Raw genomic sequence first — 19,725 nt, forward strand, 5'->3', positions numbered from 1 at the left:
AGCACTCTTCCCAGACTTTTACAATTGTTTTGTTTGTGTGCAGAAGCTTCCTGAAGAAAGGTATAGCAGCATTTAGTCAGAGAAATTTCCTTGTTGTAGTCCATATTCAAAAGAGAATTAAGTCCGTGAGCCTGAAAGCATATATAAGTATTTTAAATGAAGGCCAGTATCATAGAATCACAGGATGGTTTTGGTTGGAAGGGACCTTAAAGATCACCTAGTTCCAGTCCCCTGCCATGGACAGGGACACCCTCCACTAGACCGGGTTGCTCAAAGCCCCATCCAACCTGGCCTTGACACTGCCAAGGATGGGGCAGCCACAGCTTCTCTGGACATGTTTCACAGAAAGTTTGTATCATAGCAGCTCACTGTTACTGCTAGAAATGCAGTTTACAGAGCAAGGAAATCTGTGGCTTCATTTTATCAGGAACATAATGGAAATTTTAAAATTTGCCTGCTAAAATGTATCTGCATAATGTTATAAATATAATTGGATATAGCGATCGATACTCTGGTAGGAAGTGAAAGTTGAAGTTCCAGCAAAGTTGAGATCAATGGGAAAAAATATTTTAATGGTTAAGCTCCCCCTTGCTGATTGGTGTTTCTGGTAACCTGTACTTTGAAACCTGACTTACAGCATGCATTTTTAACATGGTGAGGCATTAATTGCTGGGACAGTTTATTAACAATAGTGTTGGGTTGAAATGTTAAATGAACCCTGGTGGTATTCTAGTTAGAAAAATAATTAATCTAGGACAATCTTTCAGTGGTCAGCCTTGAACACAGGAGCCCCAGCTGGCTCTGGATGCTGTCTCCACTGGGCAGTGGAAAGATGTTCAACAGCTGCAACCCTGGATGGAAACCTCTGCTCTCGCAGGAGCGTTTTGGGAAGTCTGTCATTAGTGAACTTCATTGTTAGTAAACCTTAGACCAGACTTGTGCATGTGCACTTGTGGTGCAAATACAGGAGATACTGTTTCTATCTTATTACAGAAGGGAAGAGGGATGAAATTGCTTCTCAAGCTGTAAAGCCAGCACATTACCTATGTTTGCCCCCTTCTGTAAAGGCAAAAAATAACCACTTACACTGTTTAAATCTTACCTGGCAAAGTATGACTCCTGTTGCTATTGTCATAACTGCTGAAAGAAGTGGATTTATACTGACTGCAGCAAAAGCATGGACACGTACAAGATGTGATTCAAAATCAAGAGTTGTAAGAACTAGCAAAACAAGGCGTTAGTTCATTAGTTGTAAGAACACACACATAAGAAAGATGGCTTTCCTCTTTTTTTTTTTTTTTTTCCCCTTACTTTTTTTAATTGTTTGCCACTCTAAAAGGATATTTTCCATCTTTTGGCTGCTCCTATTTACCTCTGCTCCTTTCTTGATGTATTAGTGTTTTCTTTTCAGAACAGATGCAACTGGTGTTTATATGCGAGTGTGTGCATATATTGGTGTATATTTGTACATGCTTGCATTCATGGTGCTTAATCGTAGAACGGTCAGGGTTGGAAAGGACCTTAAGACCATCTAGTTCCAACCCCCCTGCCATGGGCAGGGATGTGTCCCACTAGATCATGTCACCCAAGGCTCTATTGCTTTTGGAGTTAATAATAGACTTTGATTCTCCCCCCCTTCCTGCCTGAATGGAGAGCACGGTGATGAGGCTATAACATCAAAGCTACATTTCTGTTCTCTTGGACTCCTCCTGTGTTTGGTCCAGGATCATCAATCAAGGGCGGTTTTACTTATTTATTTACTTCAATATTGTAAATCTTAAAAGCTGACAACCCCCCAGATATTCCAGTTAAAAGACTGACTGAGGACATTTTCCATATAAATGAAATTTGGAGATCTTGGTGTCTATCTGAGGGTGACTTTGGCTAATTTAATAATGAATTGCTCTACTGCATATATGGTGTTACAGGGTGACTTGTTACTGCAAATGTTTTGCAGTCCCATAGCCCAGAAGTGTTAGCTGGTCATATTTGTCATGGTTTCATTTAAAGGCATTTTAGCAGCCAGGCATTTGGACAAATCTAATCCCAAAGGGAGGGATTAACATGCTTTTAAAGCATGTGTTTTGAAAATTGGCATGACGTCATGCGCAATTCAGACTCTCATTTTCTCTTATTATCTTAATGGAAAAAATACCTCGCATTGTGTGTATCTTATTTTTAATTCAGCAGCCTAATGGTCATATTGTGGTGGTTGACTGGCTGGTGTCTGATGTCAGTGCTGATGTTAAGGTGTGATGAGGATGCGGAAATATTTGCTCTGTGCAGAACAGGCTAAATGAATGGAAAGCACCCCACAGAGAAATTGAGGGCTTGATAAAGTGAATATAGCATGTATGCAGTGAGTACACCGCTTAGAAAATCTTATGCCTGTAAATACATAGTGCAAACTAATAAGGCTAGAGTTTTGACTAATTAATAAAAATAATAAAAGGACTATGAAAACCACAATTCCAAGGGTGGGGGGAAATTGTTGAATTGGGCTTGACTGACTCCCAGTATGCAGGGAATTTCAGGCCGGGGTGGAGGTTTAAGACATTAACAAGCAAAGAGCAGTGAGCAGCTGCTTCCAAACTCTTACAGGAGGAGACTGAAAACAACCAGTCCCCTCCCAGGCTGTGCTGTTCTGCTGTTGCAGCATACCCTTCCTGGGAACGCTGAGACATGTGTTAGTGTCTAGAATGTAGTGTCAGGTGTATATCCTTGAGGTGCTTCCTAACTTACATAAGGGATAAATAGTCCATAGACTATTAGAAGAAAAATAATCTCTGCCCTGATCTTTCATTCAGTTTCTGGTAACTCTTTGTAATGTAATGCAAATTTATGAGGTTTTTGGCTCTTCATCTAGCACAGACTAGAATAGTGCCGCTGACTTCAGCAGAGCAGTACCAGTTGACACCAGCTGAAGATTTCATCCTTCAGCTATAGTATGCTTACTCCCTAAAGATATCATAGGATCATTGTACAGGAAGGGGGGATATTTTGCTTTGATGCTGTGCTGCATATCACTGGTCTTACAGGGGGTATCTTGGATTGTATTGGATTGTGGCAGGTTTGTAGTGTAGTGGTTCTACAGCTACACTGAAGTGCTTTATACAGGGTAGCACTGAAAAGCCTTGCATCACTTGCTGTAGCCTGAGGTCCTTTTGGCTCAGATGACTCAAAAGATAACCCCAGGGAAAGCTGTGAAATTGGAAAACCCATGAACTTGCCACCAGGGCAGGAGTTCAACTTGTAATAAAAAGAATTATCTTTAAAAGACCCTTTCTCTGATGGGTTGCATAGTTAGGGGAGAGTGTCCAAGTGTTTGTTTTGCCTTGTGCAAGTGGTAAACAAACAAAACTATTTGTTTGTCTTTTGCCTTTCCAGCATGTGGAAGGATGTCCAGAGGCTGAGGGGTTACGGACGTTGCAAAATGTGGGTGGTTGGTGCCTATGGTCCTCTTCGAAGAGTGTCTCTCTAGACCATCTATCATTAACTGTGCCAGGAGAAGGAACTGAGCACTGATGACCCCCAAAATGCATTGAAGCCTCTGCAAATCATATGGGACTAGAGCCAATGGCACTGTTTAGTTTTCCAGATATGCTTTCTGTGTGTTTCAAAGAAAAGGACTTGCTGCTTCTTGCTGAAATTTATTCTATATTGCTGTGTGCAACAAACATAGTCCTGTTTGGGCAGCTGCCACAGGGACATATCACGGGCCTGGCTTTCTTGTGGTGCAGCTTAGCTGTTCATCTTGCCTTGCTGAGGAGTCCCTTGGCACGGCAGAGAAGTGGTGGAGGGGTGGCAAGGCAGCTCTGAGGAAAAGTAAGCACTTCTAATGCCATCCTCAAGGACATGGGGCAGCCCTGATGAGTATCCCTTACTGCACTGCTAGTACGCATCCAGTTTGCTGTTTTGGCCATGGCATCTGTCTGCATGTCCTCCTTTCTCTCAAATATCTCTAAGTGGCTTATTTTCCCTACCCTTACTTATGTCCTAAAAATGTGTCAATGAATAATTGTGCAGTATAGATCTCATTCAAAGCTTTTCTGCATGGGGAATGTCAATACTCCTTATCAGTACTACAGTATTGGTCATCTATTTTGCTCAGCTTTTTCCTCGAAGGTGTATAAAAATACATAAATATTCCAAAGTGAGGGGGTCAAATAAAGTGTTATATGAGCTTTGTCAGCTGATATTCTCATGTTTGTGGGGTCTGACTATCTATCTATCTATCTATCTATTTTGGCCTTTTATTTTTTTTTATTCTCTTAAGGATGGGGAAGGTAGGAGGAGATGCAGAAGTAACTTTGTTAAGCCTGTGCCCTGTGTTATTTCTGGCCTGCTGCACTGGGTTTTGAGGAACTGCCAAGGGAGGCTCTTATTTTCGGAACTATTTGCAATGTTTCTTATTTTAGCTTATTTGTTGTTTATGCTGAGTTTCACTCTTGGGTCACTAATGGAAAACTGTATATGAATCTCAGTTGTGAAAAAACAGAGATACACTTTCTTGTGGACTGGGGTGAAGAAAGCAGTGTGTCTTGGGGTTTGATTTGGTTTGGTTTTGTTTTACCGGAAAAGGAGGATTCTGGTTGCTAACAGCTGTTGCTTAGCGGAACAGTTGTAAGAAATGTAGTGTTAAAGGATGGGATTTCACTCAACAGTAAAGACCACAAGCTCTTATCTGATTCATCATTTGATTCCTGTGATTTGATTTATCGCTATGATGGACTAGCCCTTCATTAATTTGTCTGACTCCTTTTTGACGGAGTGACCTGTGCTGAGGCCTTCCAGTTATGTGTTTTAAAGGCTGAGAATTTCATTGACTGCTCCCAGCTTTACACTGGGAGAAATGATAAATACTTGTTTCTTATTTACTATCTCTGTGCCATTTGCGATATGGTAGATGCCCCTCATGCTTTCCTTCTCTGATTTTCTAAGATTAGAAGTTTTTTTCCCTTGCAGAGAAGTTGCTTTCTACCTCTAATCATCATTTTATCTTTTCATTTTCTATCCTTAAGTGTGTCACTGTTTTTGAGATAGACTGGCTGAGAACACAGAATATATTAAAGATTAAAGTCTACTTTGCATTTATGATTGCACACTGATTTTTTTCTTTTTATTACCAATTTCCTGTAATTCTTTCACTTTTTTTAAATCTCACTTTTTGAAAGCGATAAAATCTCACTTTTGAAAGCTCACTTTTTCACTTCCAGACAATGAAGCAGCATGGCTTCCTTCCCCATAAGTCTCTGCTTAAGAACTTTCTGCTGATTTATGAGGTATGTCTTCAGTTCCAACATTTCCTACATTTCACAGTCCACCATCCTTCATTTGTTTTTTGTCTAGCATCTGAGGATGTGGCATTTGGGATTTCAGTTTACTTAAGATGAGTTTACTCAAGTGTAAGAACGTTTTTTAGACTTCAGAAAATCAATCAATGCATTTACCTGCAGAAATTAAGTGATACTTACGGAAACAAACTTTGTTCAGCAGAGAGTACTTTGACTCAACATGCTTACAGCAGGGCCAGAATCAGGCTGAAATCTTCAGATTAGTTAGCTCTGTTGAGATCCATGTGTTGATATCCTGGACTGGTTTGTTTCCCTCTTAAAAAAACAATTTTAAAGAAAATGTTGTTACTGAGCTTCATGGGTATGTTTTCCATAAGGTGAATTTCTTTACAGCAGATGCTTGCATCTTTTAAATAGTCTTAAGGTGACATCCTGTGTTGCTCCCATAGGCTAATCTAATTTGCTAGTTCCTAAGCACGGAATCAAAATTCAGTATTGCTAGGTTTTAGTTTTCCAGTTTATCAACATATTTTGGCTGTTTTTTGTTGTTCAGGCCCTGTATGTTTCATCACTGTTCCTACAGTCAGCGATGCTGGGTTCATAATGTGGATGCTTTGTATAAGTACTTGTGTAACCAGCTTGATGACAAATGTGCCATGCTGTCTAATGCTTTAGTGCATACTATACCTGTTAGGAAGCATTGGACTTGTTGCATGTTACCTAGTATTTGAACAAAGCAATGAAAAGCAGTAGTATGGGTAATTTTTCTCAGAAATCCTTTCTATTCTGTTCCAGGAACTGGCTATAGGGGGCTTTCCAGCAACAGTGCATAGTCCTCTATTTATTTCCCTGTGTCTCAGGTGTATTATTTGTAAAACTCCACATCAGATCTACTCAATCACTGTGCTTTGTATTGGAACAATGTACAATATCAGTCAGTGAATGTGCTCTTTAATTACCATTTCCTTTCGCTGGGGGGAAAACAGAGCCAGGAGGGGAAAAAGACACCCAAAACCAAAACTTCCTATCTCAATTAATTTTTTTTTGTTACGTTCCCCAAGGTCCCCAAGACATTTAAGAGGTGTCATGATGTCTGGCTTATCTGAACCATCTATTAAACATTGGCAGTGCAAGGCACAGAATGTCCCCTGGTGTAGACCAAGGCTCTGATCATGCAGACAAGCGCCCATGGACTTCAGAGGCTCAGTCCAAGTTCAGTAACCAGCCTGCCTGCAGCCTGCTCCTCTTCGAAGCACCTTTTGATGGGCTCAAACTTTTGTGCAGTTCGGTCTCTCCCTCCCTAGTGCTCCAGATAAAGCTTGTCATGGTGTGAAGGCAGCAGCACAAAAGCTAATAAAGGAAGATCTTGGCCATCCGTCACTGTTACAGACTAAACAATCCTGTATTGTTGAAGAACTGGCCCCTTATTATAATAACAGTAAGGAAATTGCCATGGAACAAAACCAGCAATCTTTTTATTTTTAAGGAACATTTTAAGGAACTCTCTATCCTTGGTATGTACAAAAGACTATGAATCAAAGCTACCTGTTAGATTTAGATTTGCAAGAGAAAGTTACCAAATGAAGAGACTTATTTGAGTCTCAGGATTAAAACTGAGAAGGAGACAAAAAACCAAGGTGATAGGAACTCTTATTTCCTGTATTGTGAATAATACTGGGATTCCCATAATGAAAGGTTTTGAGAACACCTCCCCGTGATTACTAGTGCCCAGGCTTTTGGAGGTATGAAAGACTTGCTGAGATTTGGCAGATGGACACAAGAGGAGAGAATGATTTCCAGTCAATGCTATTCCTCTGTCTTCACACAAACCCAGAATTGGTTATTGTCCTTTACTGGTACTTTATTGCAGCAACAGGGATTGCTAGGATTGTTCCATGCTTGAGGGACATCTGTGGAGCACACCAAAGGCCATGACTGCACTGGACACCAAGTTTCTGCACATGTGGGGTGTTTTATTGTATGTTCCCCAGGATTTTCCCAGCTGCTGTCAGGCATGGGCCTTGCATTGACATGAATGTGAGAGGGGAAAACCTTACTGCTGCTGGAGAAAAGGCAGGAGGATCTGGCTGAGAAGACCAGGACTGAAGGCGTTCGTTTAAGAATCTTGCTGTCTGCCTTTTCACATGGAAAGAAACAACTTGGTCTGTGTTGCTTTCTTTTTGTCACTTGGTAGCTGTAGTGCAGTTGTATAGCATTTTAGCATGCAGATGTCATGGAGTTCATACAAGACAAAGTAAGTATGGCTAAAAATTTATTATTTGTATTTTTTGTAACTCCTCAACCTAAGCAGACTCATCACCTAAATTGTCTTATCTATCGCCATTCTGCGAGTTTCAACTTAGTCATCTCTAGAAACCATAAGGGAAATTGCCTGCAGGAAGAAAAGATATTACAATTTTTATATTTATTTTTCCTTTTTTGTTTTCAAAGAACTGTGTGCAGGGCTCACACTCTGCTTTCTCAGAATTGCTTGTGCACCAGACAGGCACACCTGCTGGAGGCTCTTAGGAGGCACATTTTTATTGTTGTGCATTGTTTTTCTTGGTTTCAAGTAAGGACCTGGTTCTGTGAACTAGTGGCAAAATATGATTTACAGGGAAACGTGTTGCCTTCTAACCCCTGTGTTGTTACTAGTATCTATAGAAAATATGAAGCTTGGGACATTGAAAGTAATGCCATGTACTCTGCCTTTTTTGCTCAGTGCTGTACATGTGCCCATAAAGCTTGTGCCCACCTCTATAAACAAGTATGTGCACGATTAATTTGTTATCGTGTCTTGTTCCAGAGGGTACTTTTATAAACATTTGTGAATTTAAGGATCGAATATGTTGATAGAATGTGACAAAATTCAAACGTGTTTGTATGTGGAGAACAAAACCAGGCTGTTATCAACTCTGATTTTTTTTCCCCCCTTCTTTCTTCTTTCAAGCAGTTGTTTGCAGGAAAAAAATACTAGGGTTCTGCGGTCTTTAAGGTATGGAGCATCCTTCTATTCCTCTGTAACAATAGTCTTTCAAATAAATGTGCTGCCTGTTGGCTCAGCCAGTGAGATCTGTCACACATACACATGCAAAATATATTTCAAAGAATTATCTGTCATGTAAGATTTTAAAACTATTTCCCCTCATTGTAACTTTCTGGCAATTAAGGCTACTGATTTACCCAATAGCAATTTAACCTATTGTCTTGAGACTCAAACGGATGTGACGTTTGGTCTTTATCTTTCCTTTTAAATGAGCAACAGTTCCTGCTTGTACAAAAACAAGGAATTCCAGACCAAAGCCATTCCAGTCCTGTTTTCTGAAGGAACGTGGGAACAATGGTGTAGTAGGCTATTGGTGGCAACTGGAGGAGTTTCTTGTTCATGTGCAAGAGGAATCTCGCACAGAAGAAGGTACATTCATTTATCATTAAGCCAGTGATAAAATTTATAGATGGTTATATACTGGCAGATCATACTTGACTGTATTCTGATTCGCTGGTGGCACCTGCTTTATCACTGTTGGGGGAAACTTCAAATCTGCAGCTTAGAACAGATTGGGAGGTGGAAGGGAACTGAAGAGTTTCATACTGTCTTTTTTCTTTGCCTGCTTTGTAAAACTGAAGGGTTAACAAGGAAAAGCAATATCTGGTTCTGTCACAGTAACACAGTGCATGCACTAAAAATACACTAGCAAGTGTGTAATCTGAGAATAATGGCTATTTTTTTCTTTACCATTACTTTGTAGTCACATATCCATGCAGTTCCCACTTCTTAGCTACCTTGCAGCAGTAACAACCTTATGTCAGATTGGCATTTGCAGCACTATATTAGTCTGAGTTTTATAATGGATCTTTCTTTTCCTGCCTTTGGTAAATGTGGCAAACCTGGTGTTTATTTATGTGGCTGTGAATTGGACCTACATAATTGACATCAGTAAGAAGTGTAAACTGAAATCAGAATTTGTCTTTGCAAAATGTATTCTGATCATTAATCAGAGGGTTCTTTTAGAGAAAGGTGTGTCTGCTCTCCTGGCATTAATATACTAGAGTATGGTATATTTAAGCTTCTCTAGTTGCTTATCTGACCACTGAAATTAACTCATTTAGATGGAGCTCCCTACAGTTTTCATCCATTAACTGTTAATGTAATACAGAATGATCTGTAGTTCACCATCTGTATAACACTTATATCCCATTATTACTTTTAAAGGCCTGGCAGTACAGGAGGTACTTTATAGACATATGGGGAACAAAGGCTGATGTTTTGATTGTACAAAGTAGGAGGCAACACTAAAACTGATTTTGGTGAATAGAAATTTTCACCCTGGGTCTGTAATCTCTGCACGATTTCCTCCCTTTACTACTTGCCACTTATCTCAAGCACACCATCACTCAGAAATCAGTGGATTATAAGCATGTGGCTATGATGGTCTGCCAGCCAGATCTGTTGGCTGGTGCAAACCCTATCTGTTCTTTCCTCCTGTGGAATTTTGGGCAGGATTCAAATCTTGTGCAGCAGAGGTGACTTCTACTGGACCCAAGTTGGCTGATCCAGTTTGGTGTGCTTCTTCATGTCAGGTTGTCTGATAAATAATGCTGTGTATTGAAAGGCTTTGTGTCTGCAATGTATTAACTTGGGTAAATCAGAATATATGTGTATGTTGGGCTGCATTTTCTGTGGAGGTAGCCCACATTGCTGAGGGGTGAAAATGGGAACAAAGAATAATTAATTTCCTAGATTACTTACTTAAAGAAGCATGGGTGGGTAACTGAATTACTGTGAAAGTCTATGGATTATTGGTTTATGAAATGTAGAGCCTCAGAAATAACTTTGTAAAGAAAATTATGAGTTGTTGTGAGCCAAACAGTATATTCTAATCTTTCTCTTTTTGATTTTTGACAGATGCTCCTCTTGGCAGTGGTGCTAACAAACCTACTACAGGCTACTGTAATATCAGGTAGGAAAACATGTTTATTTTCTGATGTCTAGCAACTGTAATATGCTTTCACGGTTTCTTCTGTAGATCCTCCCTGCCTCCCTGCCTCACCCATCTAATCCTGCTGTTCTTGCTCAGGCAATATTCTCATCACAGTGAAGACGTCAATAAAGTTACTGCTTTTGGCCTTTTACCTTGCAACAAGCACAGACTCTCTGAAGTCAGTGATGCTTGGCTGAACAAACCATGCAACTTGTTCATGCTGTCCTATTCATGCTAAAATAAATAGGCTATCCTATTTTTTTTTTCATGGGATTGCAGGCAGGTACAGATGAATGAATGCATGGTATTCCTTAAAGAATCAGCACTGGAATTACCCATGCAAGGTTTGGGCAGGTAGAAATACAACAAAAAAGCCATTTCACTAATGCATATAATAATAATAAAATCTGTGCTTGATCCTATGTACTGTCATGCTGTCCTAGAAGCTAGAGCTGGAGGTTCAGAACATGCAATGATCAATGGCGATGAATTCCAGCAGATAAATTCCTGAACTATAAAATGATTGTTTTACATTGCAAGTTGTATTGTGTTTTGATATCCAGGATCATCAGGTTCTTTGCTTCAGGAGTCATCAGGTTCCCGTTGCAGCCTATTTGGGAATGATCACATCAAAACTTTTGATGGCTCTTTCTACAATTTTGCTGGGGACTGCAGTTACTTCCTTGCTGGGGACTGTCACAAGCGCTCCTTCACACTCTTAGGTGAGTCTGAGCAAGATACTAAGAAGTAACAAATGTAAAGTGTGCGATATGGCATTGCACTTGTGCCAGGTTCCATCACTGATAAGAAAAGACAAATAGCTGCCCTTTGTCAGATAGGATGCACCACTGCATAAAAGGGTCTTGTTTGTGGTTTGTTCCGTGCGGTTTGTTCCATGTGGTGTTTTAATTTTCTTAGGTATGAAAAGTAAGGAAATTCTGTCACTTTGGCTTCAGTTATCCCTTGGTAATATTGCTCCCACATAACTAAGCTGCCAAGGAATGGAGATTTTCTTACTGGCTTTTCTGAAGAGGGAAAATTAGACCTTGTTTAATTTTGATTTTTCTAGAGGAATGTGGCTGTTAAAGCTGAATACAAGAATAAGAACTATACAACGCTGTAGAACTAATTGTACCTGTACACTAAATCCTTCCAGTGAGAAAAAATCCCATCCTACAGGACAAAAGGCCTTTGAATTAGCATGAGTCTCTGCAGTATTACTCTTGGGGATGGGCAAGAGATATGGAAACCAAAATTGTGTATTACTCTCACCAACTCTTTTGGTAGATATTCTAATAACAGTTCTATATTAGTCATAGTTTAAAATGACTCTTTGCTGACTACAAGTAAATTGAAGTAAACTGATCCCATCACTCTGAAAAGCAACCATACACCGAATTAAGTAATTTTATTCTTCAACTTGAACAACTTGGTACAAACTTTTTGTATGTAGAACTCACCAGCATATGAATTGATTACAGTATTTCGTGTGATCAAATAAATCTCAAAAAGACTAGCAACCCAAACCAACAAAATATGAGCAGACACTTAGTGTTTATATTGAGCACATAAGCATGGCATAACCTATTTATGATTCCTATCTTAGTGTATGTGTGGGGGTTTGTTTCGATTCTAGATAACTAGCCGTGAAGTGCAATCTATGTTGCTGAGTAAAGTGTCCAGGTCTGGGCAGAGATGGCTACCTCAGCAGGAGGTCCAGAATGGTGCCATTGCACAAGGAGCTGCTGTAAAGCCAAAAATAGACAATAAGCAAAAACAGAGAAAGGACTGTGTCTGAACTCTCCTGCCTCTCTTCTCTCTCAGAGCCTAAGTTGTCTTCATCTCTATGTACTGCTGCTATTGGAAAAAAACAGAGTGAGTTGCCTCCCCCCAGTTGGATAGCCAATATTGGCATCCACCCCTCAAAGGCTAGTTGAGATGGTTAGAGAGCTTATCAAGAATGAAGACATCCAGGCTCAGTTCTTCCATAAATTCAATGGATTCAAGCTCCTTCTCTTACCACTGAGCTATGTGTTGGTTTTGGGAGGAAAAAAGGAAGGGAAAGAGCACAGCAGATCATTGGGCTCTTCTTGTGTGGAAACTCCTCCAGTGTTCACGGAAGGATGGGGAATTCACTGGCTAGACAGTAACAGTGAGAGCGTGAGTCCATAGCCAGTGCCAAGTCACATGCTTGCCAGTGGCTGATGCCAGCCCTAATCCTGGGGCTATCTGTCCATTTCACATTAAGCAACTATGGGATGAAATGCATGGATGGCTCTTGAAAATGTTAGATGATACAGTCCCAACTCTGCAATGTGTTACTTACAAGTTGTCCTGCCAAATCCCAGAGCTAACAATATTTACTCATGTCTCATCTCTTCAGGTGACTACCAGGATGAGAAGAAAACTGGTTTCTCTGTGTATCTTGGAGAATATTTCAATCTTCGCTTCTCTTTAGATGGAGTTGTGATGCAGGAAGACAAAAGGTACCAGTGGGAACAACTATTCCAGCAGAACCCCCCAGTGTTTTCACTGTGTCATATTCTGAGAAATTCCTGTTTTTCTTCACAGGGTTTCCATACCTTTTGCCTCCAATGGCATATTTATAGAGAAGGAGGCAGGTTATTACAAAATATCCAGCGATGAGCATGGCTTCATGGTGAAGATTGATATCAGTGGGAATATTCAGATAATCTTTCAAGAAAAGCACTATAATAAGACCTGTGGGTTGTGTGGCAACTTTAATACATTTCCTGAAGATGACTTCAGAACTCAGGAAGGTAAGACTGCAACTAACTGACTGTATTTTAATATACACTCTGCACACTCTTCCTGATGGGTGATTCAACAAAGATTTTGTTGATCCAGCAAAATGTTTCTACCTGTCAGGTGCCTCATCTTGATGTGCCGAAAAGCTGTCTGACTAAGTTCTTTCATCTTCCTTTCTCCTCAAAGGAAATTGCTGTCACATCCCATTCCTGAGCAAAGCCCATAAGTCTGAATTTAACACTTTCAGAAATCTTGAATCTAGGGACACAAAGATAAAGCTACAGGCTAAAAAATGTATAATACAGTGTTTGGAGAGGCTGACTAGGAGAAGACCCAGCAAAAATGATGTAAGGAATACTCATTGATTCCACTTCTAATTTTTCATGAGTTAGACAAGTGGGAGTACTAATAGTGTTGCAATAACAGTATATTAAATTCTGGAGGTTGCTACTGGCAGGTTTGTACTTGGATTTGGCATGGGATGCTCTTCTATAAAGTGGTTACCTTTTAATGACATTTCCCTGTCTATGTGGGCTGTTGGACTGAAGGTGCACCCTATAATTCCTATTAAGAGGGAGAGATGGGACTGCTTTTGCTGCTCTATACACCTTTATGTGAAGTCTGCCGGTATGGGTGAAGACCAAGAGTTGTGGAAAAGCCCTGAATATGGCTTGGAAGGACTGATCTTAGTATGTGGTGTTTGAGAGTGTTTTCTAATTCTTTGCACTTGAAAAGGAAAGGATAAGAGTAAAGTTAATTAAAACAATTATATGTTAAATTGATAGTGTAGCGTACGTATTAAAAACAAATAGAAAGGGAAACAAAGCAGCTTGGAGAAGAGCCTGACATTGCTCCAAAGAAGTAAGATGTATTTTACTGACAGTTGGGAAACACAAGCATAGCTTCATTGTACAGAAAACCCCCTGATTTCATAGTATGTTAAAATGATTGATCAATCCTTCAGCAATGTAAATAATAAGAAACAAACTCAGCTCACAAAATTGAGGGCTTGGGTACCTTGATGTCTGAATGTGTTGAGATCTGAAGTTTACATCTTTTTAATAAGACCAGAAATAGGAGTGAGGCTATTGCAAAAAGCAGGAGAAGGGAAGGAGACTGTATTGCCTTGGACTCTTCAAATGTAGAAGGTTCTTTCCTGCTTAAATGTGATTCATGCTGTATTTGTTTAACATGCCAGAGACTGTATCCTCCCTCTTAAACAAACCAGTGCTTTCACAGCCACAGATTTCTGAGTGTAAGGAAGTACATGACAGGGTCATTGCTTGGAAGAGCTGAAAAATAATACAGAAGGTGACAGAGAACACGTGTAGCTCTTCCTCCTTACTGAGGAAGGCCCTGACTTCTGTAATTTACGTGGGCATACAGTTTGGTGCTTTTAGCTTGAAGAATAGAATCGTATCTCAGCAATTCTGCCTTCTTTTCCTCTCTGATACAATAGACCTTTCATTTAAACTACTTTTGAAGGAATTAGGATTAATTATGGTTTAATTTGTTGTATCAGTGAGGAACGTCACTGTGCCCACACATTGTTTGTCCCCTTGGCAGCTCTGGTAGGGTGGTTCATATGAGCATTTCTCAACTTGCTCCAAGTAAAACCAGCTTTTGATTAATCCAGGTTTTTTCGAAACTGTTGAAGCTAACTTTCAGATGAGGGGCAACAGAAGCAGCTGGGAGAGGTAATATTCTTTAAACAAAAGATCTTGGCAGACAATTGCTAGCCTATGAAGCAGTTTACCTTTTCCTTTCCACCGCAGTTTCTATTTGCTCTCCATTTAGCCTGATTAGATCTCATAAAGGTCAACCCAACCCAGGATGTGAACTTTGTGGCATGACTTAGTGATCTCAGGGCACTGAAGTGTTACTTTAAGGGTGCTGGCAGACTGAACTCTCCTGTTGATGTGTCCATTGCTTTCTGTTAAAATCTGGCTGTATTTTGGTTTATCAGATTGGGCCCTGAGTTCTAATCCATTAGATACATTTCTGGGCGGGATTTGTACTGCTAATAAATACAATAAGATCTTTCAGGTTCAGAATAATATGCAATGGAAGCATAGTGGACAAAGGGAAAAGACAATGATCTAATGTTGCCAAGATTATGGGCTCTCATCTGGAACCCCCTGGTGTGCAGATCTGAATGTCAGAGGCAAAGGAAGAGAGATGATGCTAGTGGTTATACATCGGGTATTGTGCTATAGCCAGTGAGCTTGTGAGAGAGCTGACAAGTGTTAAGCCTTCCTCAATTTTTTTATTTCTTTTTAAGGCTCCTCAAGATGTACTAGCCCTTAAACTGCTTTGATTTAGACTGACGTGGTAGACTGTCTAGTTGCTAATAGACCTGGCCTGGTAGGAGAGCCTATAAGAACCACTGTGATGGAAAGAGATCTCCAGCTGAAATGTCATCTTCTGTCTCTCTCAGACACTAGTTCACACATTTTAAAACCTAATGCAGGACTTGTGTATCATCTTGTATCTGCCTGCATAGAAGGAAACTCATGTAATTTGATGGCCTATTTCTAGGGCTTCTCTGTGGCACCAGAGGACCAGATCCCAGATTTGTGCAGAAGTCAGAGTTGTCATGGATAGAATCTAGCCCATGAACACTCTCTTTCATGAAACATAGAATCATAGAATCATAGAATGTTTTGGGTTGGAAAGGACCTTAAGATCATCTAGTTACAACCCCCTGCCATGGCCAGGAACACCTCACCCTAGACAGTGTCACCCAAGGCTCCATCCAACCTGGCCTTGAACACTGCCATCATACATTTTTGTCACAGTTTTGAACAAAATGGCAATGTTTATGTTGAAAAGAAATAAAACCATAATTTTTCTATATTTTATGTAAAAAAACCAAAAGTGACTTAACACAGAGGTTTAGTTTGCTTTGTTGCTAAGAAAGTGGCTTATGATACAGAACTTCATTAATAAGGTGAGACATTAAGGTAACTCTTCCGTGCCCTCAGATGGGGCCTACAGGAAATCTGGCGAGGGACTTTTTACAAGGGCATGTAATAACAGGACATGAGGGAATGGCTTTAAGCTAATGGATGGGAGATTTACATTAGACATTAAAAAGAAATTCTTCATTATGAGGGTGGTGAGGCTCTGGCACAGGTTGCCCAGAGAAGCTGTGGCTGCCTCATCCCTGACAGTGTTCAAGGTGAGGTTGGTCGGGGCTTGGAGCAACCTGGTTTAGTGGACGGTGTCCTTGTCCGTGGCAGGGGGTTGGAACTGGGTGATCTTTAAGGTCCTTTCCAGCCCAAACCAGTCTGTGATTCTGTGGTATTTGGATTGTTTCTGGGTGGTGGGGAAATAAGAGGAAAAGCAACTGCTCTATTACTGGACATTAGCAATTATAGTGAATAAATAAAGGAGGTGTGAAGGAAAGGGTGTTTAAACAATGAACAGTGTGAAATAATTTTTATTTTCTTATGATATATTTATACTCATATACTATAATTTATCCAATCATATGTTACTGTCATGGCACTCCTATGATTCCTCACTGTGTTTTGGTGTGCAAACGCAAAACTGACAGTCTGACGAGAGGGTAACACATTGCTTCTGGATACATTTTTGATGCTCAGTTACTGGAGGTCTAAGTGATGTGACTCAAACTATGATACCCTTACAAATGAACATGGGTAAGACCCAGCTTTGAAGGTAGTGGCCTTAGGCGGTAGCTCTTGAACCTAAAAGAAAAGTCTCCCCAGTAGGTTTCAGTGTTGCAGAAACACATTGTCATTTAGAGGATGGGGTGCGGAGTCACTCTCATTGACATAGTTTGTTACTAAATTAGCTCATCCTGCAAAGAAGTGCTCATGTCCTGTCGAGACTTACAAACAAGATTGATTATTTTGTATGTAGTTGCTTGTTTATTGGATATGGCTGTAAATACATGCCAGCTGCCCCTTGACAGTTTGTTCTCACCCTTTCAGCATAACTAAAACATTAAGAGCTCTCAGAAGCTTTCCAGGGTTGGTTGGTTTGTTTTTCCCCTAGAACCCCATGAAGGAGTTAATTTCTCCTTTTCTTGCCAGCTAGGCTCTGGTCCTTATAGCCATGCTCTGGATGCTTCCAAGACTCGGTAATTGAACAGGCTCCGCTTTCTGACATTATCATACACTCGTAACTGGTTGCCAGTCTTTTCTTATGAGAAACGTGAAATTGAGTCCTTTCTAGATGCTTAGATATCTATTTGGGAGCCTTAAGGCATTTGAAGGTCTCACAGTATCGTTATGAGCATTTTACAATTGGGGATCCAAAGCACAGGCCAGAAGAGATTACTTCCCTAATACTACAGAGGAAATTGGGCAACTTGATCCTGATATCTCCTCACGACATGCACACATGTGCAAGGCCCCAGAACCCTATAGCCTTGCACCACGTTAGTGATCAAAGAGCATGTTCCTACTTTGTAGAAAGTGTAAGGTAATTTCTTCCCAGTGAGAGACACTGCAGTGCAAGCTCCTAGAGCTTATTTGTGTGCCCATAGCCTCAGTTTTTTCTAGTACTCTTATCAGTGAGCTGCCTAACAGTGATATTGCTGTGATAGGTGCTTGGATGTCTAGGTCATCATAAAATCATAGACTGGTTTGGGTTGGAAAGGACCTTAAGGTCATCTAATTCCAATCCCCTGCCATAGGCAGGGACACCTTCTACTAGACCATGTTACCCAAGGCTCTGACCAACCTGGCCTTGAACACTGCCAGGGATGGAGCATTCACCACTTCTTTGGGAAACCTGTTCCAGTGCCTCACCACTGGAAATTTATTTGTACAAAAGAGCTCATTCAAGTCCAAGACAGGGATTAGTCCATCATTTTGTTATTTGTACATGTTAAACACTTTTAGCATTATGGGGGAAAAGCCCAATCGAAATTAATCCAGCGTCAGTCCCATTATGCTTTTCTTGGCACTGGCAGGAAGCATATTTCTGGGAATCTGTCTCCAAATTACAAAGACGTTAATAATAAAACAATGCCCATGGCTAATTTTGGATAAAGGCTTGATATTCTGAGCCTGCTCCAGCTGTCAGCAACACATTCCAGCCATTTAAGCTGCCAAAATACAGAATATATGATGCCACTGGAGAATGGCAAGGACAAAATCCAATGTTTCAGCTAATGTTTTCATTCCATGTGAATGAATATGCAACTTCCCTGTGTGGTACCTGTTATCAGAAGCACTTAAAACATGTTCTAAACTCACAGGTATGTTAGTGCAGATATTTATCTTTTTTTCCCCCTAAAAAATTATAGCTTTTCATCAGTCTGAATGGTTTGGCATTTTAAAGGTTATCAGTAGTTTGATTTTAGGCAAGTTTTTTTTGGCCTAAGTAAATGATCTTATTTTCTTTTTTGCATTTTAATTTGAAAGCAAAGGGAACAGTTTCACAGAGAATTTAGCTGTTATTTACAAACAGTATAGAGGAAGAAGACTTGCCTTGTACCTGTCCTCATTGTATGGCATTTATCTGAGATGCCAAAAGCCTGTGTTCATAATCCACTCTGCTTTATTCAGGGTTTGGAATCAAAGTTAGACATTTCTGTTTTGAGGAGTGTGCCTTCATCACTGGGCTGTAATTTGAGGTGTTTCTTTCCCTCTCTTGTGTTTAATAGTACTAATTTTATATTCACTGAACCAGAGAGGGCAGGAAAGACTATATAGCCCATGACTTCAACATTTCATATCATTCATTTGGTCCAAACTATGGTTCAATATTTGGTCAACTTTGCCAATAGTTTTGCTTGCCTGGAACCATGTACAAAACCATGTAAATCTGTGTAGAAAAAAACAAACCTCAAGACAAACCAACCAACAAACAGAACCAAAACAAAACCCAAACCAAAAAATGCAAAGAAAAAAAACCAGAAACACCCTCCACCCCTCAAAAAAAAAAAAAAAAAAAAAAAAGAGAAAAAAACCCCAAACAATAAAAAACCCCAAACCAAACCCAAAAAGGAAACATGTAAAAAACCCCAACAACCCCTAACAAACAAAGCCCCCTATTGCTTGGTAAATAACCAAGGTGTGAAAGTTTATGCACCTCTGCTGACAGTATTGTAGCTCCCTGCACAAATTCTTGCATGTATTTTACAGATGAGCTAACAGACCCTGGGAAGATTTAACCTGATGGGCCGATGGCCATATGGAAAATCTGGAGGAGGTCCAGGGAGGGAGGTCAGGGTTCCTGCCTCCCACTCACAATACCTTGAGTGCAAGGTGGTTATTGCTAATGCTTCCCCTTGCCTGACCATCAGTCTCAAAGTAAACAAGCAGCACAACAGTTTCAGGTTTCAAAAGGAACTGGTGATTTTGAAACCCAGATATCATAGTGAACACTGATTTTTCTGTCAGGAGTGAACATCATCTGTGTGAAAATCAGATAAGTGGAAGCAGCTGTTCTGACCAGAAAAGAAAAAAAGTTGAGAGAAAATGGGTGTGAAGTTATGTCCAAAACATGTCAGTGTGGTGTGTGGTGTTGTTGTTTGTTTGTTTGTTTGTTTGCTTGCTGGCTTGCTTTGCAGCAGTCTCATTTTAAAGTCATAGTGCCTCTCTAGCCCTTTATCAGTTGCCATAGGTCACTTAAGGCTACATTAGACAAATCACAGGAAAAACCATTGTCAGCTGATATCTCTTAGGTCATTACTATCCTAG

At 40.2% G+C, this 19,725-nt stretch overlaps 1 protein-coding gene across 1 annotated transcript in view; it reads left to right on the forward strand.

Annotated features, from left to right (window-relative positions):
• Positions 1–8,679: 8,679 nt before the first annotated feature.
• The window catches only part of VWF (von Willebrand factor), a gene marked incomplete at both ends in the record, with an annotated part of 137,037 nt that continues 125,991 nt past the window's right edge, over positions 8,680–19,725 (forward strand). The window contains 5 exons of the mRNA XM_080609897.1: positions 8,680–8,709; positions 10,201–10,255; positions 10,840–10,998; positions 12,660–12,762; positions 12,848–13,056. Of these exons, the coding sequence (XP_080466023.1) occupies positions 8,680–8,709; positions 10,201–10,255; positions 10,840–10,998; positions 12,660–12,762; positions 12,848–13,056 (556 nt within the window). The remainder of the gene's footprint in view (positions 8,710–10,200; positions 10,256–10,839; positions 10,999–12,659; positions 12,763–12,847; positions 13,057–19,725) is intronic.

Source organism: Psittacula echo (genome assembly GCF_963264785.1).
Source record: "Psittacula echo genome assembly, chromosome: 1".
In the NCBI taxonomy this organism is placed as follows: Eukaryota; Metazoa; Chordata; class Aves; order Psittaciformes; family Psittacidae; genus Psittacula; species Psittacula echo.